At 32.1% G+C, this 26,924-nt stretch overlaps 1 protein-coding gene across 9 annotated transcripts in view; it reads right to left on the reverse strand.

Annotated features, from left to right (window-relative positions):
- Positions 1-26,924, reverse strand: part of ROCK2 (Rho associated coiled-coil containing protein kinase 2) — a 123,896-nt gene that overhangs the window by 72,848 nt on the left and 24,124 nt on the right. For all 9 annotated transcript variants that reach the window (XR_004326118.1, XM_032497032.1, XM_032497031.1 and 6 more), the window contains exons 2-3: positions 5,975-6,056; positions 4,567-4,667 (exon numbers count right to left, since the gene is read on the reverse strand). Coding sequence is in view for 8 of the 9 variants with exons in the window: in XM_032497032.1 (XP_032352923.1) it covers positions 4,567-4,667; positions 5,975-6,056 (183 nt within the window). In the remaining variant the exon portion in view is untranslated. The remainder of the gene's footprint in view (positions 1-4,566; positions 4,668-5,974; positions 6,057-26,924) is intronic.

Here is a 26,924-nt window from a genome sequence, read left to right on the forward strand (position 1 = left end):
AAAAACATGCGTAAGATGATTTTCTGAACAGGAGAAAAATCCTTATTGACTTTACTTTTGGTAATTTTTAAATGCAAAATTGCTTCCCTCTCTGTGCTTCCCAAGCGCTTGCAATAATCTAATATTATACTTAGTTGTGTAGATGTCTGCCTCATAAGCTCCTTTAGGAATAGAACACAAACTTTGATTTGTGGGGCTGCCTAGTGGTTGGCACAATGCTGAATTATCCAATTCAACAAATTCAACAAAATTATAGCTATCTCTATATGAATCTATAGAACTTTTAATAAATAAAGAGTACTTTGGTTAGTTGCTCTAGTTAATAAGGCCTGAATTTCATTTAAATTACCGTGGTAGAACACTTAGCTGACTTGACTCATAACACAAGAATCAAGAATCACCAGCTTGTAGTCTTCGACTTGATCTACAGAACAAACATTAAGAGGCAACAGTTGTATTGATGCCACACGTCTACCTCACACCTTTAAAATACGTTAGTACCAGTATTACAAAGTACTACAATAAAGTGTTGTTACCTTAGGAAAGCTGGTTTCCTTTGACCTTCCCTCTGAGGATAGCTCTTTCTAAATGAGTCTATTATAATCTCCCTCAGCATCTCTGTACTTTCCCCTTTGTTCTCTGGCTCCTTCTCCTTTATTCAATATGGATGGAAAAACAATCAAATATAGTAGCTATTCATTATCACACTAGACAGAGAGTACTGAATTTAATATGAATTTAGATGTCAACAAACCTAGGCAAAAGTCCTAGCTATCTATTTGTGAACTATGAGGCCAATTTACTTAATCCCTCTAAATTTCAAAGACTTCATCTACTTAAGAATCTCATAAAACTACTGCAAAGATAAAATGAAACAATGAATATAAATACTTAGCACACAGAATACACTCAGTGAAAATGTTAGTTACCTCTACTATAAACAAATGGAACTCAGTTTACTCTATTATGAAGCTGAACATGTGTGTCCCCTACATCACTAGTCTCTGATTACCTAAAGGACAAAAATAGTGCTTCTCTTCCAGTGCTTCTATTTGTTAGAGGAAAGAATGCTGTATTCCTCATTTCTAATTTAAAAGTGGATGAGTACAAAAACATCATCTAATTGACTCTATGTATATGAAAAAAAAAAAGACAATATATTAAGGGTCAAAAAGAGTTAACAGTTTTATCTCAGCTGATGGAATTCTGGGTAATTTTTATTTACATTATATTTGTTTACTTGTATTTTCTACAGCTAATATGCAAGCATGCATACTATAGCCAAAAAGGTTAACTCACTGAAAAATTCATCCCAACGTACATACATACCGTTATGAGGTGAATCGTGTGTCCCCCTCACCCTCAATTAACATTTTGAAGCCTTAACCTCCAGTACCTCAGAATGTGACTCTATTTGGAGACAGGGACTTTAAAGACATGGTTAAGTTAAAAGGGGCTGTTAGGGTGCCCTAATCCACCAGGGACGTGCATGCACAGAGGGAAGATCATGTGAGGACACAGTGAGATGGCAGCATCTGTAAGCCAAGGAGAGGCCTCGGAAGAAACCAAACCTGCTCACATCTTGCTCTTGAACTTCTAGCCTCCAGAAATTTAGAAAAATTAATTTCTGTTGTTTAAGCACACAGTCTGTGATATTTTGTTATGGCAGCCCTAATGAATTTACATACATAAATACATATGAAAATTAGAACAAGACTTCTGATTATTTACTCAAAATTAAAACTCATTTAATGTCATAAATCCACAGAAACTGACAACAGTGACAACAGCTAATATTACGTGATACCTACAATATGCCAGGTCCATGATAAGTAGCACATATGTATAATCTAATATAGTCCTCAAAAAAATCTTATAAAGTAATTCTATTATTAGTGCCACTCCAAGATAAAGAAATTAAAGCTTTGATGACAGGAAATCTATATACCATAGAATGGAAGGAAAAGTAGTTGACGTTGATTCTTTTTCCACAGTACCTGTGTACTTTATGCAAAAATGTCTATTAAAAGTTGAACATTATTACCTTAAATATAAAAACATGTTTCTTTAAGCCAATATGAAAATATGAGTCTAAAAGAAGCTTAACTGCTTTTCCAAGCTCTAATTCTGGCCTACAGTTTACTACTTTTGCACTACGTGTCAGGTGCTCTTCTAGGTATTTCCCATATATTAGCTCATTTCACACTTATAGCCACCTATGAATAATGAACTATTATTATCTTCATTTTACAATGAGGACACTGAGTCACAAAGAAGTTAGGTAGCTGAAAAGCCTAGTCTAGAGTACATGATCATAATCATATTATACTGAATCATATTATGTCCATAAAAATGAGACCTGACAAAATATCCCAAAAGAGTAGAATCCAAAAACAATAGTAATATTAGATAGAATCATCCATTGTTGCAGACCTTTCATGACATAAAAACACAAATATACATCTCCTCTGCAAATAGGAGAGAAAGATAAAAGACAACAGGCTGAACATATTTTGTCCTCCTAGAATTACAGAACTTCAATCCTCAAGAAACGTCTTTCCTGATTGGAAAATCTACAAATAAATTAAATGACTTGTCACTTCCCTGATTCACGACATTTTCATATGTATTCCTTCTGTGTTTTGACTCCCATCCCAATCCCACTTCTTCATGTGGCCAAGTACTTCACCTCAACTCAAATGTCACTTTCTCACAGCAAGATCTTTTCTAACTCCTCAGTCTGAAGCAGGCACATTCCCTCCATTATTCTCTCACAGCATCCAGATCTTTTCCTTCACAGCATTTATCGTAATCTGAAAATATTTTACTTATTTAAAATAAAATTCTTCATCTCCTCCACAAAAACTACCACTTTCAGCAAGATAGAGGCTACGCTCTTGTCCCTTTAGAGGCTAGCACAGCCCCTGGAACATAACAAATCCTGATTAAAATATTTCACTGACGGATGAATAAATGAAACATTTTATGTCTGACAATTAATTGCTAACATTTACTGGTCATTTACTCTATTCCATGAACTGTTCCAAATGCTTTCTATATATTGTCACATTTAATTCTTCCAGTAACCCTATGAGGTATAAATGCTATTGTCACTTGTAATCTTCACTTTGTACAGAGAAGAAACTGAGGCACAGAGAGATGAAGCACCTTGTCTGAAGTCACAGCTAGTAATGAAAGAGCCAGAATTCAACTGTAAGTAGTCCAACTTTAGATCCTATACTATGGTATAGCTGCTGTGACATACCAAAGTTACTTTTACAATGAGACTTTTCTTTGTAGAAATTGATTGGTAGGTCGTCTGTGATGTATTTTTAACTTTCAAAAGTAAAGACACATTTGCACCTGCTATTGTAAAACTTTCTTCAAATGACTAAAAAAACATAATCATAAAGATGTGCCAAACATGGAACATTCCCTACATATCTGCCTAACAAATTTATCTACCAAATAACAAATCAACTTTAAAAGGTTATGAAAGAAGCATTTGGACTTTTCCTTTTCAGTCTCATGCTTCTTTTTAAGAGTCCCTGCCTAAGGTAACAGAACCAAGAACTAAACCCAAAACAGACATATACAATCTCCCTGGTCAGGTCATCAGATTAATGGAATGTTAAATATTTTTCATTTTTAAAAACATATGACTTTGTTTCTTCATGCTTTACAGCCAAAATGAAATATGGGATGGAAAATTAACAACAAAAATAAAAGCTTCCTGTTTCTGTTTTCTTTTCCCTTCTTTAATATTGAATTTTAATGATCAAGTTAACCTAACACAGAACAATAACTACCCTGCCATAAAAACATGACAAGTCAAGGTCTGTCATCTTTCCTTCCAAAAATACAACTTCAAATTCTAGTCTCTCTTCCACAATTACACCAAATCATAAGTATGAAGAAACAATGTACCTGTTTCAAACACATGTAATAAGAATCTCTATATCAAACAGGCAATAATAATGATTAACACTCAGAGAACACTACATAATTTGACTCCGTAGTATAACCAGAAGGACAAAAAAAGGGGTTTCATATTCAGGTGACGAACATAGGAATATTATAGTTCTTCATATAATAATATCAATAAAATATTTGAAATATTTGCAAAATATTTCTAGTGCTATCATTTCAGCCTACAAAGGTAAATTTTATATTTACTTTCAGTTGCTAAAATGTCTTTTTTGGGTTTCTCATATATCTAAATAAATCCCCATTAATTAAGCAGAGATTTATTAATCTGAATATACTAAATAAAAACAAAGTAGATGTAGGCAGACCATGTTTGAAGCCAAGCTGGCCTTATTCTAAACCTCAGTGTTTCAGAGCTGGAGAAGACCAGGTGTTTAGAACACCACTGCCTTCTTTTACAGATGAAGACACTGAGGCTCTCAGATGGAACGATCTGACCAAGCTCATAAAGCTAGTCTTCTGGCATGGTTGGGCACAGAAATTAGATCTACTCAAGGGTCACTGACAATGTTTCACAAAACCATGTCATCAAAAGAAAAATAAAAAGAACAAAAATTAAGAACAAAAATTCTTTCTTACCAACTGGACTTCACCAAAAGCACCTCTTCCAATAACTTTTACAACATCATAGTCTTCTGCCTTCATCTGTAGACCTCTGATCTTTTTCACAATTTTCTCATCTACAGTAAAAAGATTGCCATTTGTAGTATTAATCACCATTTTTATAAATAATATTTTGATCACTTGAAATTCTTATTTCAAGAAACTGGGCTTAGTTTTCAGCTAAATCTGTCAGTTTTTAAAGGTTGTTGTTTAAGTGCAATCTTAAAAAAAAAGGACACAAATGAACTTATCTACAAAAAAGAAACAGAATCAAAGGCATAGAGAAGAAACTTACGGTTACCAGGGGAAAGGGGGTGGGAAGGGATAAAGTGGGAATTTGAAAACTGTACCTCCCGGGGAGTGATGGAAATGTTAGCTATCTTGATTGTGGTAGTGGTTTCATTGGTATGTACATCTAATAAAATTCATCAAATTGTACATTTGAAATATGTGTAGTTTACTGTAAGTAACCATACCACAATAAAGGTGTTTTAAAAAAAAGTTTGCTGTTTAAAAATCTAAGATACACATTAACTTTACATCAAAGAATGAAAACTCTATGGTTAATACACATAAACAAACACAACCTGCAAACAAAAAGTAGTAGTCAAGCTATTCTCTTTCTGACTCTGTTGCTTAACAAGTGAGATGACAGCTGAAACAGTGATGACCCAAGCAATTTTGGAGTGCACTCTAAATCTGGCAGAAACCGGCTATGAAATTACTCGCAAGCCTAATCTTCATAATGAATTTTGGTAACCTACTTCTTTGAAAAATAGTAATCGCATATAGTAGATTTGGTAACTACAGATAAGATTTTTAATTAGGAAAATAGCCCCGTCTCTGGCCAAATTAAAGAATTTACTGTGTTCACATAAAGTATATATTATTTTGAGAATTTCTTATTCTTAGAATTTCAACTTCATTTGCAACTTCACTGCAACATCAATATTGGCAAATATTAAGAGTTACTACATTTACGGCAATATTCTTATCACATTATCTTTCACTGACTAGACTGAAATGTCCACATTTATCCAAATATAAAGCTTTTAAATCTCCTGGGTAATGTAAAGTGAAGTTGTAGAGTTGTTAATATTAATTTAAAACTTCTCCTGGGACTGCCATAAATGACCTATCCTGAAATTGCCAAATAGTCTTAATTAATACAAAATCTTGAACTTTATCTATTTTACATAATTTAATTGGTTCTGCAGGTTTGCTTTGAAAATAAAGAATATTAAGTATTCAAATAAATAAAATGGCAAACTAAAAAAATACTTAAGTTTAATAAGTTACAAGTTTGTGGACTGTAATGACATTAAACATAAATCTCTTATCAAAAGTAGTTATGTGGCCAAATATTAAGTTTACATATACTTACATCTATTTAAGAAATTATCTATATTCTTGTTTTTCCTCAAAGCAGGAAAATCCAAATCAAGGACCAAGGAATTTAATCCATCCTGTATAACAAAACATAAAAAGAAGGGGGGAAAAGTTGTTATAATTTTCAAGCACTCAAGATAAAAAGTCTTTACATTTCATCATGCTGTTCTCATTGAATAAATGTTCTGCCAGAAATATTAGGATTAATCCTTTCATGTTTTCCATTGTACTTTTAGCCAATAGAAAAATGTCATTTTAAAATATGCATCCACTATTATTTTTGCTAGTCAGATGTCTTTTCACTCTTCAAATGTCCAGTAAATTGTAAATATATTTAATCACAAAATTATGTATATTCCACTGATAACATTAATGCAGACACATTAAAACAATATTGATTTTCCTCAACTGAAAGAAAAAAATACATTAAAAAAGCAATATACAACTGTTGACATTGTTAAATTCACATTTTGATAACTCCCTGCAACCTTACCCCAACCCACAAGACCCCTCTCTAGGACAGCTAAACTGCTTTTCACACTAGCATTTGAGCATGCTAGGCTATTTTTAAGTACCAAAATACCAATATATCCTTACTGGTACAATTTTGGTATTTTAATAAATTTAAAATGCAAAATTTGAATCACTTATATTTTTAAATATATCCAGATTTACACTCTGTATTAAAATTTCAAATCAAAAAAGGTGCATTCATTTGGAAAGCCCTCTTCTGTAGTACCTCCATTAACCTCCACAAGAAGAAAAAATTTAAATTGACATGGCAGAAGCCTCTATTAACAAGAATAAATACTCTCTTCTAGTTCAGAGACTTTCTCAAAAAAGTGGAATATGAATACTTGATACTGAAATGATAAATCTCCAGTCTACACATAACAAAGATAAAAGAAATCTTTCTTTGAAACAAAACTACATCTTGATATCAGTAAAAGGATTCTTGCTTACCCCACAGTCTCCCTAAAAGTTATCAGAGAGGTGGTTATGTAAAGATTAAATAAACAGGAAAAAATCTGGAAATAGTTTATCCCCCACCAGTGTACAAGTCAGAGAGCATTTTTAGCAGCTGGAATATCTGAGCAGCTGCTCAACTCAACAATACCATTTTGCTTTTTTTAAGCCATTCTTTAAAGATCAAATACTATTTCATTTATGCATTAAGCTTTTTTGTAGTATTTGTTTTTGAATAATGCTAATACTTTAATTCACTAATAATTTACATTAGAAGATAATACAGAGGTAATCTATATTTATATAATTACATTTATACTTGAGGTTCTAAGTTTATAAATTTTTACATTTGAAATTTATTCTGTGTAGTAAGAAACAAATTCTGAATTTTTAAAAGATATCAGTATTTTCAATATTTGAAATTGATGCTGAGATTCAGTTGCTAGGTTAGCTCAAGACTTGACTGAAAGCCTCTGTCTATGAATATCCTCATTAAGTAGTTTCATATAAACCTTACACAGTTGAGATTTTTTTCAGTGTCTGTGATTCCAACTGCGATTCTTTTTTTAGAAAGTGATACTAAAACTGAGATAAAGAAATTTTTAAAAGAATAAACTTACATTAAAGAAAAGTCTACAACCAAAACTTTATAGCAATGAAGAAAATTAACACTTTTGTCCCTATTTCTGAATAAATAGGTATAAGACACTTCCAAATGCACAGAAATGACAGGGGAACATTTAAAAGTCATAGACCCACTGAAAGGGGAAAAAAAAAAACCATCACCACCATAAAATATTCAAGAACAAGAAAGAAAAGCACCAAGCAATGAGTAGCAGCTAAGCTCACAAAGATCTACTGGATTTAGGGCAGAAAGCAGTAAGACCAATGACTGCGAATTAGAAAGACCTAAATGTGCTAATGAACCAAAACCAGACTGATTACTGGGAAAACAGCTGGAGTGAAAATTCCAGCTACCCAAAAAAAAAAACAAACAAACAAAAAAAAAACACTGGAAAAAAAATTATATTGCCCAAGTTTTATACGAAACTGCCTAACAAGATAGGTCAGACACAGCTTTCAAAAATCTTAAACTAAGCCCCCAGAGCTTGGCCAGTTACCAGATCTCCTGCATCTCTAATAGTACTGGCTGAAAGTACATGAATCAGCTCCAATACTGGAATTGACATGGGCTTTCTGTATATAAAAAGTTAGCATCAGAGGAAGGCAGAGAGAGTGATTTATCCTTCTGTCTCTCTAAATAAATAGGTACAAGACAACACCCAATTTTTCCCATTACAATTATTATGGTGGAAAAAACATGTATATAATGTCTAAAGTGATAAGCAAAATGATGGAGACATCTTTTTGGGAATTTCAATTGTTAAATGTGGCACAAATTATCCTCCAGCTGAAAATTTCATAAAGTCATGAGTTGTCAGCATACGGGTGGTATTTAAAGCCATGAAACTGGGTAACATGACTAAAGGAATAAGTGCAAACAAATAAAAAAGGACCAAGGAGTCTTGGAAGACACCACTATTGCGAGACTGTGGTGAACTGGAGACTAAGAAGCACACAGTAAAGAAGGAAGAAAATCAAGACTGCTATAGTATCTTGGAAGCCAGGGAGAGAGTGATCCACAAAGTCATTATGACTGATAAGTAAATCAAGACAGAGGCTTTAGCAACAGAGAGGTCATCTGTGACTTTTATAAAAGCTATTTAGATTATAAATTTGTGATTTCCAAATCACTGTTCACCACTTTCTTAGTATTTGTTTTTCTATAATTACTGCACTTCTAAAAAAATAAAAGCTTCCTTTAAAATGTCACTGTGAGTCCACATTCACAGACCCTAAATAATACCTAGCATTCAACCTGACCATAAATTATGTGATACCTTATACTTCAAAGTCTATCTACCAAAAATTGTAACTAAATTATACAGGTCAATATGGTATTTATTAGTCATTATAGGAACTTTGCTTGACTACTTTGTGCCATGTGCTGTGCAAAGCATTATATATGATATATGCAGTCAACATTTTAATCCTCATAACAATGTATAAACTAGGTACTATTATTATACTCACATTTAGTAGGCACAGAAACTGAAGTTCAGAAAGGTTAAAAAACTTGCCCCAGCCAACACAGTTTATAAGTGACAGAATCAGAATCTTCTATTTATACTTTATTACTCAACTTAAAGTTAATAAAGTTACTCCTCCAACAGAATCCTGAAGAATATCCAGGTTTTAAAGTTAAGACAACAAAATAGGAAACATATTTCTGTGTATCTGCTGTACAGATAAGTGAACAGGAAGTGTTATTCAAATGAATTTGTAATACATTTCCTCCTTATGTTATTACAACTCCAAATACAAATACAAAACTAAAAATAGTGGATCCAAACAAATCCATCATTAGCAAACAAAGTAAAAGTTTAAAGCCATCCTAAAATGCACATAGAGAAACTGCAGAATTTTAAGTATACTCTATATTGTTTTTTATAGTACACTATTTCACCTAGAAAGTCTGTTATATTAATTAATCTGCTATCATTTATCAACAACAGTTGAATAAAATACTTAATGCTTATTTTACAATATAGCTTTGAAAAATTAGTCTAAAAACTCTGACAGCCAAATTAAAAAACAAACTAAATTTACTGTCACCTAACAGAAACAAACATTCAAAAGAAAAAAGGTTACCTAGGAAAATAAGAAATTTAAAGAGTATTGGGTGAAAGTTCTTGCACATATTTTGTGTCATATAGATCAACTTCATTATAATCTTGAGTCGCTAACTTGAAACACAAGAACAGTTTTCTTGTTTGCTTATATAAATCTTTAACTATTTATAGCTATTGTAAAATCCACTCTTAAAGCTCCCTACTGCCACAAAACAATATAGGTGGTACATTAATGAAGTAATAGATATCTAATCGAGTAACATTCATATTTAGAACACTTAAAGGAATATTATAACAAAAACTTGCTTAAAACCTGAACTCTGAATTGTGAGGAAGGGGAACCTCCTTAAGAAGAATACAGTTTCCACTGATCTTAAGCCTTTCTAAAGTCTCTGTGCATTTGAATAGGCTCCTGATTTCTTGTGCACTTTTTGTAAAACGGAGGTAACAGTCTATAAAATCATTCTGGTGAGCTGTTCTCTCTTATAAAATCGACTATTTAAACAGTAAGGCAAGGTGTGGAGCAGGGTGAAGTCCCTTCCTCTGGACCACAGGAGTGGTGTTGTGATTTTTCCTTTTGCCTCAGGCTCCAAAATGGCTCAGGAAGGACAAGACAGGATCAACATTACTTGTTTTCCCTTTTTGCCTCACACACCAATATGGTTCAGCACAGTAAATCTTCCAGATCTTGCCTTTACCTAAATTTTTCATTTTCATATTTTGTTCATCATGGATTTCTGCAATTTTTAAAGTACTGTGATAAAATATTATTTATCTTAATTATGGTGATTTTTGGCACCCCCACCGGGCACCCCCCTTAAGTTTTGTGCCCAAAGCAAGTGCCTCACTGGCCTCACCCTAGACCCCATCCTGGCCCAAGAGACTGAAATCTCTACAATTAGACAATATTAACTATAGTGCATTTTAATGTTAAAACAATGGGAAAGGAATCACATTGTTGATTTGATCAAAGTTTTAGAAGGATAACTAGTCAAAGAATTAAGTGTAAAGTTAGGAACAGTACTAATGGTGATAATGCTGGTAAAATGATAGTAATAAAGCAGCTGCTATCTAGAGTGCATGGGTACCAGACACTATGCCAAACATTTAATGTAACATCATGTCACTTAATTCACTAGATTTTCCAAGCAGATGTTATTATCATTTTTCTATTGAAGAAATTAAGCTTGGAGAACTTAAAAAATTTTCCAGAATTACACAGCTAATAGAAGGGTCTGGATTGGGCCCAATGCTAGCTCAAGTAATTATTAGTATTTCTAGCATTTTAAGGTTCTAAATTTTTTCTTCTAAAAATATTAAGTCAATGGGAAGATACGTATCAAAGTACTCTTCATAATGTAGTATATGGTTCAGAAACAAATGAATAAAATTAAGTTCAATTATATTTGTATTATTGGACTTTGGTTTATAAACTAACGATTATATTTTGTCCTTTAAAAACAGTTTTCCTCCTCAAGGAATATACAGTATTTCACTACTCCATCAAATAAAGAGTAAAACATTTTAAAATCTGTATGACATCACTGTGCTCAGGCATTTTCATATACTTTATCTAATATACTGTCTACTTAATCAGAGAGGAAGTATGAGATAAAAATTAGTCAAAAACTCCTCCTTAAGCTTGCTATATTTTGAAGAAGGTTTTCTATTATAGAGACTTATCTTCCAAACACTCTTAAATCCTTAAATCCTTATTTGTGTTTGAAGTGCTGGGAGGGAATGAGTAATGTGGAATTATACAACCTTATACTCTGTATCCCATCTTCCAAGTAAAGTATGTTTCTAATAAAACCAATTCAGCAATTTTTAAGGAGATGTGCACAACTGCACTGCTAGGTGAATCTGAGATGGAATTAAAGGAATTTCAAACACAAACCTATCCTTCCCTATTTTTAGATATGTCACTATTATATGTCAGTATAGTTCTTATTGATATTTTTTAAAACTATGGAGATTTAAACCTTTCATTTCATATCCCACATAAAAACAATCACTGAAAATATTCCAAGAACACATCATCATACTTACAGACATAATATCCTCAGTTTTCTAGTCAAACAGTAATCAAATCTAAACAATGAACTTGTTCAGGAAAATCAAAGGGCAAACATGAATACCCACAAATCACATTATGAGATCAACATTTACTAAGCACCTACTTTGTGCGAGAGAGAACAGAATCACTTTCTCATTTAATTCTCATAAAAATCCCCACTGGAAAAGAAATGTAGGAAATGCAGAAGTGTTTTTGGACAGAGCCATTTAGGTACATAGCAAAAGCAGAAGCTGTAACCAGAAGCAGCTCCTTCTGCTACTCATACAACTACCACTAGGAACAGCGAAGAACATTTCAGCAAAAAGAAAAAGTTGTTGGTTGTTTTTTTAAAGCACGTGCTCTTTTCTTCTTCTAACTGTATATGTAACTGTACAGACTCAATGGCCCACCTACTTTTAATGAAAAAACAAAATATTCTTCTCAACAGAACTACAGAAGCAAGGTGTACCTCATCCTTACCTAGGAAGCAATATTTCTTCTACACATCTGAGGGAATTTTTAGTAACACTTTTTAAAATTAGAAAACATTTAAAACCTTTTAAATCAAATATCTGCCCCATCTCCCTTTTGTCCACTGTATGTGCACCCCCTACAAATAAAAGTGAGCAAGTGTTGGTAAGGGAATCTGTTGCACTATATTTCAGTCTGTTTTACATTTTGGTAATCTATAAATTATTTGGCAGAGAAAAGGTTGCTAAAACAATTTGAAAACTAATAGTTTTGGCAAATCTAGTTTCTAAAGGCTGATTACCAACTACCATTTCATAATAACTCTTCAGTTTATTGCTCAATTTCTGGCAATAACAGTACTTCAAGTAAGAATAAGAACTTCTTGTCAATCAATTTAGAGACACATTAGTATCAGTGGTTTAAAAGAAAATTACTTAAAAACACTGAACATAATAAAATCACCCTGAACTGGAACTCACAAACGGCCATCATTTCTTCCACATTCAAAGAGAGAAGGTAACAAAACAAACACATATCTGAACTTTATTCTGAGAGTCATCTCCTATGACTGATAACTCTCATCTGCTTCTACCCTGGGATCCAGTATCCTACTTCCAAGTATCCACCAAATAGCCAGCAGACCTCAAAAATCTCCCAAGTTGAGTAAATGTACTCAATGGTAATGCATAAAATAATCCACTGAGGTACAAGAAGAAAATATTATAATAATGCACATTTAACTTAAAAAAATTTTTAGTTTAACATATTTTCAGCAACAACTCACTGCTATTAGCTTTCACTGAATTGTGACATACTACAGCTTACACGTAAAGATTTTTAAAAATTTACTAACAGAAAGACTACCAAGCAGATCAAAAGCATTCCTTTTTGGAGTACAGACATATGCCAAAGTTTACCAAATTATACAATTTAATCATGTACAATTTATTGTATGTCAATTATACTTCAATAAAGCTATTTTTAAAGTGAATGTAATATATATAACCATGGATTTAAGACAATACCAAAATGCAAGCAATACAAAGAAAACAGCATTGTTAACGTTTCACCTACTCCTTATATAAGTTCTTATTGCCCAAATTATGAGACTGAAAACAATGACAAGCTAATCACATTACCCCCCAACTAAAAATTACCTGAAGCCTTCTGAAACATGATATTATATCCATAATCATTAATGATGTGTAATATATTCTGCTATAACCTGACTTTCTATAACACAAATTATCTCATATGCAATTGGAAAATAAGGGAATAATTCAAATACTAAGTAAAATATATTATTTTTTCCAACTTGTTAATGTTTTTAAATGATGGGCAAGCTTTCTCAAATTAAAGAGAAAGCCTTAGCAACACAGGATGACATTAAGAAAAAAGCCAAAAATTATGCAGAAATGCCTTATCATGCAGAAATGCCTTACTAAAGTACAAATAGTAGCTTCAAACACCCCTACACTGTTCATGACATGAAGCTATCTAGTAAGGTTACAAGTGCAGATGAAAAAGCTAAGAAGGTATTTCTCCTTTGTTTAAAAAAAAGGTGAAGGCCTTCATGGGCCTAAATCTCGAAGAAAAAAGCTCAAGCCTCAGGGTTTAAGGTTGCAGACATTCAAAAGTCTATGATGCTGGGTACAAATGCCAATAGAGATTTAACCAGGTTGATATTTTTATTTGAATTACTGTTTTTGTTAGTGTTCTGGTTAGAATTTGAATTATAAGTTTTGAAGTCTGCTTATGAAAACATGTATCTATAATTATTTGCATAATATTTAATGCCTGTGTTCTACCCAGCACTTTACCAATTTTCATTAATTTAATGACAAATGTTTGAAAGCCTCTTCCCTGTTTCAGTTTTTTTATTTTGTTAGTTTCTTTAACATCAAAAACAGATTTTTTGTTTTGTTTTGTTTTGAATTCAGATACCACTGGGAAACACTGGATTTTTCAAATGGCTGAAATATACAAAAAATATGATTTAAAAAAACTAAAGTGTATTTTCTCGAGTATCTTTAGAAGGCACATAGAAAATATAATTGAAAAGTTGAAGTAATAAGTAACAAGATAAATTGTACCATAAGAAAGGTTTACTGTACAATTGGAAGAAAAGTACACACTTTTTCTAACCTGATTAGTTAAAATATGGATGGATACTGCAACAGTGAAGAAATAACTGAAGAAAATATACTGTATTCTCAACAGTAATTTACTTCCTTAATGAAAACTATATTTTAAGGAAAACCTTTGTAACAGTAACCACTGATAGAGCTGATATTTAACTGAAATACAAAACTGCCTCTGGAACTACACTACATATAGTACTATATATGAAATTCATTCACTGCATCATTCACAGAATAGCTTTTACAATGAAGAAATTTAATCCTTAAGAGGATGAAGTGCTATGTCATCTACACTGTTAAAATTTATAAAAATAGGATTGTTAAAAGTATAACAGAATTTTCTGTTCTTTGTAATGAGATGAAGAATGTCCATAAAAAAATTAATTTCACATGAAAGTTTTCTAGCTATCTTGTCACAATGAACTTTTAAAAGTCATCGAACTTACAGATGAATTACTATTTTTCTTCTATAAAAAGGTAAATGCTCCAAATTTGTTGAGCTTGCCTATGATAACAAGTACTTATTAACAATACACTGGCAGATATTTGGGGAGAAAATTAATAGAATTTTTTTTTAATTAAGTAAAAGTAATATTTTAACAATTAATGAGAAAAGTGAAGAAAAGTTTTCTTTTTGGAAGAAATTCCTGCTGTGGAAAAATTATTTTAAAAGGGGATGTTTCCATCCATATGTGAATTTTAACAGATAACAACATGCTTTGCCTATTAAAATTGCTTTTTAACGTTCATATCCATGTTTTAAAAACTTGAAAACATAATTTTCTGACCCAGTTAAAGATGTTCAGTGGGTTTTAAACTCATGTGTTAAAACATAAAAATACAATTATTTCTGATTTGGCCATCAAGGAAAACTAACTGAATCTCAGTAACCACACAAAAAAGGTGTATAACTGGTGGGCAGAATGGGAAAATGAGCACTGTGATTTAATAACTGCAGCTACTGATACATTTATTGTGCTTCTTCCACTTGTATCCATACATCTTTGTGAAATTTAAAAAAAAAAAAAAAAGAAAAAAATTCTGTAATAGACCTTAAAGCCCAGTAGCAAAATACACTGAACTTCGAACCTGATCTTCAATTCACTGTGACAACATTAAGCCAAAATTTTTGGAAAGCAATTCAGCATATTTAGTGAGAAAATTTTTCTATCATTATAAAATTATCTCAAAAAATAGTTTATAGATTTAGTTTATACTTTTGAACTCCTATTTTATGTGTATTATATAATGTACATAATATTTTAATATAGTGGCACATGTACACAAATTATAAGTAATGACACATCTATTTCAAGATATTTCAAAACTCTATTATTGATGAAATACAAGATTAGAAGTTTGGAGATCACAAATTCCTTAAACTAAGGGATTTTTTTTATTATCCTTAAAGGTAAACATTTTTTATTTTTTATAATCCAAGTAAACTAGTGTAAATAAATATTTAGCCAGCATCTTAATATCAACATTTCCAAAACAATTCATATTTTCTCATTCAAATCTTACCTAGTCTATATCTAATAAGCAGTGCCATCTTACGTAAGTCAGATTCAGAAATCCTTCTCATTGTTCTTTATATCAAGTCATCCCCTCTGTACTGCAGATACTTCCTCTAAAGTCTTGCAGCAGCTCCCTTTTCCATTCCATTCCCTATCATGTTTTGCTCAGATTCTCATTATTTCTTACCTACTAACTAGTTAGCCTGCTTTTAATCACTCTCTGCTCCAGCCCATCTCCAGTCTACTACTGACTAGTCAATCTTCTTGACATTTAAATCTGTTTTCCTTAAAATTATTCAACAGCCCACAAATGCTTAGAGAATAAAGTTTAAAATCCTTAACCAGCAATCAAAATTCTTTGTAGAAGGCCCTATCAACCTTCTCCAATCTTATTTCCCACTATTCTACTACTCTTCATTCATATTTGCTCTTGATTTGTACTGCCCCATATAGAAACCACTGGCTATATGGGGCCATTGAGCACTTGAAATGTGCTAGCCAAAAATTAGATACGCTGTAAATGCAAATACACACTACATTTCAAAGATTTAGTGCCAAAATAAGAATGTAAACTATCTCATTAATAATTTTTAATATTGACTATATGTTAAAATAACATTTTGGTTATATTAAATTAAATATATTATTAAAATTAATTTCAGCTTTCTGTTTTTAAAAATACAACTACTAGAAAAATTAAGAATTTATACTTGGCTCACATTATATCTAGCTGATAGAACTGTCTAGACCAACAAAACTTTAACCTTTCACACTGATTCTTCTACCTTCATAACTTCGCTCACATCAGTCTTTCATATCACAGAACATTCAACACTTACTCATCATTTGTCGAGGTGTAACCACGTACCGTGACTAAGTGCTAAACTAAGAAAATGTTCTTCATGATTATCTCTACTCACCAAATATTATCTCTGCTTCAAGACCAGCTCAAATGCAACTTATTTCCATGAAACCTTCCTTGACACTCCAGGATAAAAATTTCCCATCTTCTGAACTTTGACATACTACATGTTCTTCAAGGAAAATGTCACATTCTACTTATACTAGTTATTTCTGTACAAAATGTATCACATCTATTAGCTATAAATCCCTTAAGTGCAGAATTCTTCTAATTTAATTTGATTTTTCTAATGTTTCTGCCATAATACCTTACACAGAGTCTGTTCTCAAATATTAAATCAGATACCAACAAAAAGACTGGTGATACAATCATCTAAAATAGAAGTAAGTTACACTTACTAAAGTAAGAAAGCAGGTATTTATGCTAGTATTATTTACATAGATACGCAATTCAAGCATTATCTTGAACTTTTATGACCATCCCTTTCACCTTGTTGCTCTAGCTAAAACCTTATTTTTTCCCTTGATGATACTATATCTTACATTACAACCCTCTCAAATGGTGGAAACTGAAGGTGGGATAGGTGTTTCTTTGCTCCTATAGTCACTCTTAGACCACTCTTCATCCTTCCTTCCCGCAAACCCTGAGCTTTGAAACACACCATCAGCCATCTACCACCCCTTCTAATGACCTGCCCTCCACCTCCAACCATCACTAACCCTCAGTCTCTTAAGATTTTCTTTTCTTGCTCACAGTCACGCTCTCAAGTACTAATCCTGTCATAGTTCTTGGGATGTCATTATACTCTCAGATATCCTCCTAAACCCTTAATAGTCATTCCTGTGGTTTCCTTAAACTTATTGTTACCAATAATTATAACACCTTCATAATCTCAATTTTAAATATCCTGCTCATTGACTACCACCTATCTTTCCAGCTCACTCTAATATTTCAACTCCAACAATCTTTTGACTCAACAAGGACCGTGAATCCAGATCCTATCATTTTCTACTGTCCTTCATCCTCCCCACCCCTATGTTTACTCTTTATTTAATTTAAATTCTAGTCAACCATCATAATCACTGTCCTGTGCTTACCCTCATGCTCCTCTCACTTAAGCATACTATCATGGAAAAACTACATCATTGGTTAAATCCAACTCTCTCTCTACTCAGTACTTACTTGCACCCCCAGAGCTAAACTTGACTTAGGCCTCTTCTCTTTTAAATCCACTCACTCCATAGGAGATTTCATCTTGTAGGCTATCTTTAAGTACTAATGGCTTTCAAATTCATTATCTCTATTCAAGATGCCTAAAATCCTAAATTCCACACGCATTATCTCCACTTGCCTATTTGATATGCAGCTAATCTGAGTGTCTAATAAATATTTCAAGTAACAATTTCCAAAACTGTGTCTTACCCATTTACAGATGAGCTTGTAGCACCTTGTGCCAAAAGCAAGGAGGTGCACAGGTGATAAAATTACACAGAACTATACATATGCACTGTAACAATGCCAATATCCAAATTTTGATTATGTTCTATAGCTATGAAAGGTATCAACACTGGAGGAAATTGGGTGAAGGGTACACTGGACCATTCTGTATTATTTTTGCAACTTCCTGTGTATTTATAATTATTTCAAGATAAAAAGTTTTTTTTCAAAAAGTAAATCAGTACTTAGAGATTGATGGGAACATGTCAAATAAAACATACAAGCCAGCTTGAAAGAGCTCCCAGTGGTAAATCTGGGAGAATTTGAGTTCAATGATAAACAATACTAATGGGGTATAACCCACTGAATGAAATACGAATTCCTGATATAAATAAATTGATATTAATTAATTAATTATCTTTCCTACAGTAAAATGCCAACTAAAGAATATAAAAGGAATACTTGAATTAGTATATCACCGTTTGGCAACCACCATGGTAAAAATTAATTCAGGTGAAAAACATCAATGAATGCTAAAACTAGTGGATTAAAGTGGGAATAGAAACATGATTTTACATAGTCTCAAAATACCTCCCCATGAAATACTAACTAATTACAAAGCGGAGGAGGTAACTAGAAACTTGACAGACATCATCTTTAATCAAGTGATCAAAGTTAACACTACCTAATGGGATAAACTATATGCCACCAAAAAGGATTCATTAAGAAGAAAACAACATCACTCCTGTGAAACTGCAGCCAAAAATACATATCTTGGGTCCAGTCATCAGGAAACATTAGAGAAACCAAATTGAGGGATATTCCACAAAATGAGTGCCTTGTAATCTTCAATATGTGAACAGCATGAAAATCAAGAAAGACCGAGGAGCTGTTCCAAATTGAAGGAGATTAAAGAAACATGAAAGCTAGATGCAATGCATGATCCTGGTTTAGATCCTTTTCGTCTCAGGAACATTATGTGGGCAATTAACAAAACCAGAATGAGGTCACTAAGCAATATGTACGCAGACATTTTCTGAACTTTTCTATAGTTTTAAATTGTTTCCAAATAGTAACTTAAAAAAAAAAAATCACACCTAGGCATGTTCCTGACTCATGGCCTTTAGATTTGCTATTTCCTTCTATCTGGAATGCGCCCATCCATGTCTGTGCACGGCTAGCTCTCCTACTTATACCAAGTCTTTACTTAAAAGTCATCTTTTCAGGGAGATCTTACTATCTAAACTGTCAATACTCTACTTATTCATATCTTCCTCCTTGTTTTACTTTTTCCTCCTTACCATAAATCAATATCTTACCTACAATTAACTTAATTACTTATTATTATCTGGCTCCCTATTAAAATGTAAACTGATGGCAAGGAATTTTTATCTATTTTGTTCACTGTTACATTCCCAAGGCCTAATTCAGGCCTAAATCAGGCCTAAACCAAGGCTTGACATGTGGTATTTGCTAAATAAATATTTATTAAGTGACCGAACGTACACAAGTCCTTGGAACACAAACAACTTAAGATACAATTACAAAATAAGTTCAGTTTCTCAATCACAGCAAGGGAATACTAAAATAGGTAAAAAGAATTCCACTGTTAATTTGATAGTTCTGGGATATCATTTCAACAAGTATGTTTGTAGCATAAATGAATGAGATAATGTCCCTGCTCTAAGGAGCTTAGTGAGTAAACCTATTTCCATCAGAAAGCAAAGTGGTACTATGGCAGCCAGCTAAAACAGTAAGAAAATATCTACCAACAGCATGCAGAACGTACAGTATAAACAATACAAATGCCGACAGACACGAATTAACTGTACCAGACTTGACTGAAAAATAGATATACAGAGAAATCAAATTTTCTCTGGGGAAAAATGACAGCAAACTCATATTTAAATTAAGTCAATGGTGTAAACCAAGAGACATTCCTAGAGGCCTCTGATATTTATTACTACATTTCCTTGAAAAACTACCAAGACCATAATTAAGCTAACCACAATGATCTCAATTAGTTTACAGTATTATAAAACATACTGAATCATTTGTACTTAGGAAAAAAGTGAAATTCAAAAATCTGCAGAATGATCTTATGGTTTCTATGTATAAAGTGGTTAAGTTGGTAGCATCTTATTTTATAAATGGTTTCTTCCTGTGCCACCAGGTAATACATTTGACCTTGCTTTCTTGAATAATCATTACCATAATGACAGATAATAATATCTTAAAGAAATTTCTAAATAACAAACATACCTGATCCTAATCCAATACTTCTAAAAATGAAACACATACACACACAAGAACTATATTCATGTGCATGTGTACATATGTATTAATAAACATGGTTTGATAATCATTAATTGAGCTACATACATGACCCCCATCCATCGTACAACCTAACAGTGAATGAAATCCAAATGTATTAAATCCAATTCTAATTTTCAACAGAAATAGCATACAAATTAGGGTTATTTACCCAGAAACCTTATTTCAGTCCCTCTATTCATCAGCTGCCAAAAAATAATAACAAAAAATTAAAAAAAATAAAACACAAATATGTAGTTTAATATTCCTAAGTGTGAAACCAATCATTTAATATAAAAGCCATGTCAACATTTTTTCTTTGAGGGATTTTATGAATGCTCTGAACTAACAATGTAAAATAAAAGTCAAACTAAAATGGCTAAAGATACTTTCTTTTCCTGGTAAATTTCCCTGTAACAAGTATTAGCATATTTTATTTCTCCTTCCATTTTAGTCCATGTTATGGTATTCTGATCCCAAAATGTGGTGAATTTTTTTAAGGGAAGTAGCTTAACTATATTTGTGTTACCTGGTATGACTATTGACTGTACCCTTCAGGAAATTCTAAACATGAGTTTGACCATTACTGTAAAGTCTTTCTTACAATAAGAAAAAAAATTTTTTTAAGGTTAAAGTTGGAGTTGGTATCAAAAGTCAAGCAAACTGTAAATGGGAAGGAAATTCCTGTACTTACCGTGCTTAGTCATATGGTTCAGACTTCATAATTGCCAACAAAATATATGCAACACTGAGAGAATTCTGAGGGCACACAAGTCACTGCCTCTTAGATAAAGTCTCAATTTAAAAGGCAAATAACCAGATTATATAAAGGCCATAATATTGCAAACATAATTATCACAAAACATTCCATTCTGTAATTATTCTTGAGAATACAAAACAATGTTTTATATCTTAGCATATTCAACATTACAACTTACTATGAATCCATCCTTTAGGGCCAAAACTTATAAAAACGTAAGTTCTATTGAAGGAATAATCATCAGTTGTATATAACAAACAGTGATTGACTGCTTGACAATTATTTTAAGTTACACTAAATTACTTAATTTTCTAGAATTTTGATCCATATAACTGATATACACTAATTTTCACCTACTCACATTTTTGTGATACTCCAGTAAGGAAGATTCCACCTCTGTGAGAGAGAGCTATCTTTTGGAAGAGTCCAACTCTACTCAGAACAATGAGCCTATCTTGTTCCATTTCTGAGCCTGTATCCTAGATTTTACCAAAAATTCATTTAGATCTCTATCTAACTTACTCCTCCAACTCTCAACTGGCAATGAATTCAGCATAAGAATAATTGTGATATATCAGACCTCTAAAATTCCGTATCGGTACACTGAACTGAGACTCTGAAAAAAGAAATACATAATTTATGGACAGTGTAACAGGGAGATTTCTACCTCTACCAATCATAGGCTTAATGTTACAAGCCAATCCTAAAGACTGAGACTAAAACTGGAGAGAAGGGAAGAAGGTACAAGGAAGTGTGCCTAAATTTTACTACAAAGCTGCAGCTCAGAAGTTGAGAAGCTGAAGAGAGCTTCCAGCACTCTCATGGGGTTGGGAACACAGAAATTCAGAGTTGTAGACTCACAAAGAAGGAAAGCCCAAGCATGAAAGGGCTACACCCTAGGAATAAATAAGAAAAAAACAGAAATAGGCTAACCCTCAAAAGACTGAAAATCTGCCTCAAATCAGTTCAATCCCTAAACAGATTAAAGTGATCTGCCTCAATCCTTTAACAGAAAAAAACATATAAATCATCTCTGAAAATTTCAAAGATAACATTACCTAATTAATTTAAGCAGATTTCATATACAATGTCCAACAGTCAGTCAAGCATTAGGAATCATACCAGAAGATAAAACTATCATAAAACTAGAGAAATTAAAAAAAAAAGCAGACTCACAACAGACCCAGAAATATAACACAAAATTCAAAATCACCACTATAAATACATTCAAGATAAGATGGAGAATTTCAGCAGAGAACCTGAAATTTTATCAAATGACCAAATGAAACTTCTACAACTTAAAATAGGTGAAATTTAGATTTCAATAGACAGATTAGACACAACTATGCCCTTCAGTGAATTGTCTAAAACCTTTAAAATATATTTCTATTGATATCTGAGGTTGTATGGTAAATTTACACAAGGTTTTAAATTAAGAATATTATTGCATTATCTGTCTTTTGGGGCATATGGTTTTCCAAGTTTGTTATCTTTTAACTTTCTTTCTCTTTTAGTTTTGTTCACTTTCAGCAAATAAGAACTAAAATTCTTTATGACTGCTTTCATATCAATTATGTCTGGATCAGACAGACATTTCACATAGCTTCATTTTGTTTATGGTTTTTCATTTTATCTTTATCCCCACCCCCAACTATTTGGAATTTATTTTGATGCATGTTTTAAAATGAGAAAATTACCTCATTTTTTCCTTCAAATATTTAACCAACTTTTTAAGGAAAGTTTTTCATTATAATTATAAACATATTTTGTTCTTACTATAAAAATATGTAACACTAATTGAAATGTCAGAAATAACAAAAAATAAATTCCACCCTTTTCCTAGAACCTGTATAAATATATAAATATGCATTTGAAAGAATATCCTTTGATGCCTAGATATAAGTTATTAAAATGATTTAAAAGTCCTTTAGTGGGAGTAATGGGTAATTTATAATATATATCCAATGGAATACTACATAGCTATTAAGAAGAATGAAGTAGATTTAAATGTAACTACAGAAATATGAAAAAGGTATATTGTTCAATGAATAAAACATTTTAAAATGAATAAGAAAAATTATTCAGTCAATAATTTGCATTTCAGAGAAACAATAATGCTCTCCTCATAGTCCAACATAGCTAATTAAAAACGTGATTCACTACAATGTGTTTCAATTTGCTGCTCTCCTTTTTAACAGTTTTGATTGACCTATCTGCTTTGTCTACATGTTCTATAAACGAACTGATTCAGACTTTGTATACATATACTGGCTTTTTAGTTACTATTATTCATTGAAACATAGTACTGTTAAGTACATTTAAAATATCATTTGAATAGTTTAGGACTACATTTGCTGGCACCAAAATAATTTACAACATATAACACACTACATTTCATGAATAAAATAAGGTTTCATATTTTCCACATTTTACAAACCATCAAATCTAGTAAGTTTAGAAAACAAAATATTAACTATACATATCATTAATTCTGCTTTTCATGGTGCTGTGTATTAAAAAGTTGTAACTTTTAAGAGTTACAAAAGCCATATTATAACTATATTTGGCCAGTATCCCAACACCTATGATTCACCATTTTGTGTTTGCCACTAAAGACGTTCTGCAAATAGCTAAACCATATTGTGGCATGTGATAAAGCACGGCAAATATGATGCTTAAATATGGATGTCCTTGAAAACATATTCATCTCCTTAAATGGCATATCCCAAAACTTCTTCCCAAGAAAAGAGCTTCAGAAAAAGGGGGAAAAAATGTATATTACAAATGAGACTATAGTCCTTAAAGGCAAGGAATACATCCAAAAAACTGAATTATTCTTTCATTAAATTTCATGTATATTTTCATCCATAGGCCAGGCCAAGTGCTATACATTGGGGATGTAAATGTAAGCAAAATAACTTTACTTAAATCTTGTCTTATTGCAAAAAAGATCTAAGATAATCGAGGCATAGTCCTTAAACTCAAGTGGCTTATACACTAGTAGAAATCAAAAACTTAAAGCAAATAATTACCATAAAAGGTGAAAATTTGTTAAAAGGATTATATTCAAGTTATAGACATACCCCTGTAATCAGTGTTACAAAACAAAAAGCACCATTACACAGAACACTATATCCAAATTATATTCAATATTGTGGTATATTTGCTTCGAAGTTTAAGAAAAAACTAACACCACCATAGGGAAATCCTTATACTACCATGCTAAGGATAAACTATATCTGAGCTACATTCCCAATAGTTTATTTTTTTGAAAATTAAGACTGAATTAGCAAATTAGAAAAACAGCAAAGGGAAAAAAACCCAAAACACAGTAAGAGTAATTACCTCTAAGTAGTTAAAAGTTTTTATGTTTTATTCTTTATATTTTCCAGTTTTCTATAAAAACCACATATTATTCTTATAATCAGGAATGTAATAAACATCTAAAAAGATATCCATAGTTTTTTTCTGGCAAGCCATTTAACAAAAAACGAAGTCTTATCTGTCTGTTAACTAGGCAACACTATATAATAACTTCTGAAAATTTCCTCAAAATATACATTTGTATATAAAATATACATGAAAGTGTTAAGGAGGCATATATGTAGAGATGAAACACCTCATTTTTCTAAACAACCTGTGCCAAAATTTAAAACCAATAATTACATTATTAAATGATACATACCTAAAATAATAAATAAGAAGAATCATACTAGGTACCTTGTTCAGGTCGCAATCTGATTATTGGCATTTCAGATACTCAATAGATGTTCTACTTCTGTGCTGTCCAATATGGTAGTCCCTAGCCTCATGGAACCACTGAGCACTTGATATAAGACTGATGCAACTGAGGAACTGAACTATTTTAATTAATTTAATTAACTTAGCCACGTGGCTGGTGGCTAACCATACTGGGCAGAGGCATATATGGGTACAATTCTAAGGCAGTTAAAAAGAACTACTCAATACAACCACCCTCAACTGACAGGCCTCAAACTTGAAAAGCTGGAAAAATAGGTTAAGTACTGTAAAAGTAAAACAAAGGGGTGGGGGAAAAAACCCCTACATATATCCAGTATCAGAGGTTGGTGAAAGGAGGCAATGGATAGGCCCCAAAAAATCCAGAGTTTACATTTATATATATAACATTATTCATTTTAAACAATTTTTCTTGTTAAATTTACATCTATACTTTGTCCACTACTAAAAAGAAAAATCATGCCAGGTTTATAAAATAATAAAAGTAGCATTAGGAACTTCTACAGCATAATGAATGTGTGATCAGCTAGGAATGGCAAATTCTTCCATAGTATTTAATTTCCTGTACTCCAAAAAAGGAAAGATTCAACAAACTAAAAGGTTATACAAACAAGGACTTATTCTCAATAGTTCTGGAATATGTCTCTTCCACTAGTGAATTTCTCCTTCAGGTATGCAATCAGCTGTCATTTCACTTAAGAGATAACAAGTAAGCCAGATTCTAGAACACTCAGGTTTTAAAAATATTTTTCATAACAGATTACAAAAATTAAATTTCTTTAAGTAAATGTTCTACATGATCATGTGTTTTAAGTAATGCTTAAGATCCTAGGATGTGATGTGTTTGTCCTGTGATTACTATTATGTCACTACCGAACATAAGATGAGGCTAAAACAAAGTAAGAGAATGAAAACAAAAAAAAGTATCAAAATTTCTCAACAAATTTAACAGACTAAGAATAAACTACAAGAGTCAAGGTGTATTCATCAGATCTTAAGTACAATAATTTAAAGCCAACCATGCCCAAAACTAACCCTTTAACTGACAAAGAACATTAGCACAGTTAAATGACTTAAGGCAAAGGCTAGGTTGAGACCTTCAGAATCATCATCATCTATGATATAGACCTTAATGTTAAATTACCACTAGTCTAGGGTTTATAGGAGTCTTCAACTTTGCAGATTCAGGAAAAGTAACTTCTCATTCTTCACTAATAAACGAAAGAAATAGTGGCCTAAAACAATTAGTCACTTGTGCAGGGGGCATCCCCGAAGAACAGAAATTAATTTACCAACCAGAAATTGTCTCAAAAATAAAGATTTACAACAAAGGTGTTAGAAAAGACATGGCTTACTAAAAAAAAGTGAGATTTTTTTTTTGAGTTAGCCCTGAAACGGAAATATGAACTCTACCACTACTACCAAGTTACGTAACTTCTCTAAACCTCAACAGCATCAGTAAACAAAGATAATAATACAACACTGCAGGATTGTTGTGAAAAAGACACGAAGGAAATGAATGATGTCCGTAAAACACAAGACACATACATAAAAGGAATGTTAATAAAGAATAAGTATTAATTTTTAAAGCTATTAAAAAAACAAGTTGCCCTTTGCTACACATTTCTAAACACCTTATTTCCTTGGCAATATTAAAGAAATACTGGTAATTTTTAAGTATCTTACCAGTGTGAACAAGGTTCAGTTGCAAGAGATAGAAAATGCCCCTCAGTGTCTTTATGTCTGTCTCAAAACAGTTAAGGGTCAATATAGTAGTTTCAATGATCATCAGGGACCCTGGTTTCTCAGCTTTGATACCATCACCCTTGATCGGCTGTGACACATCGTGGTGTGGGATAGCAAGCACCAACGTGAACCATTAAATAAATGACAAGAAAAGGATACATAAGCTCCCTATAAGGATTCTTCCTCAGTTCTACTTACAAAACTTATGTCCACATTCTCTAAGC

This window comes from Camelus ferus, chromosome 15, assembly GCF_009834535.1.
Source record: "Camelus ferus isolate YT-003-E chromosome 15, BCGSAC_Cfer_1.0, whole genome shotgun sequence".
NCBI classification, from domain to species: Eukaryota; Metazoa; Chordata; class Mammalia; order Artiodactyla; family Camelidae; genus Camelus; species Camelus ferus.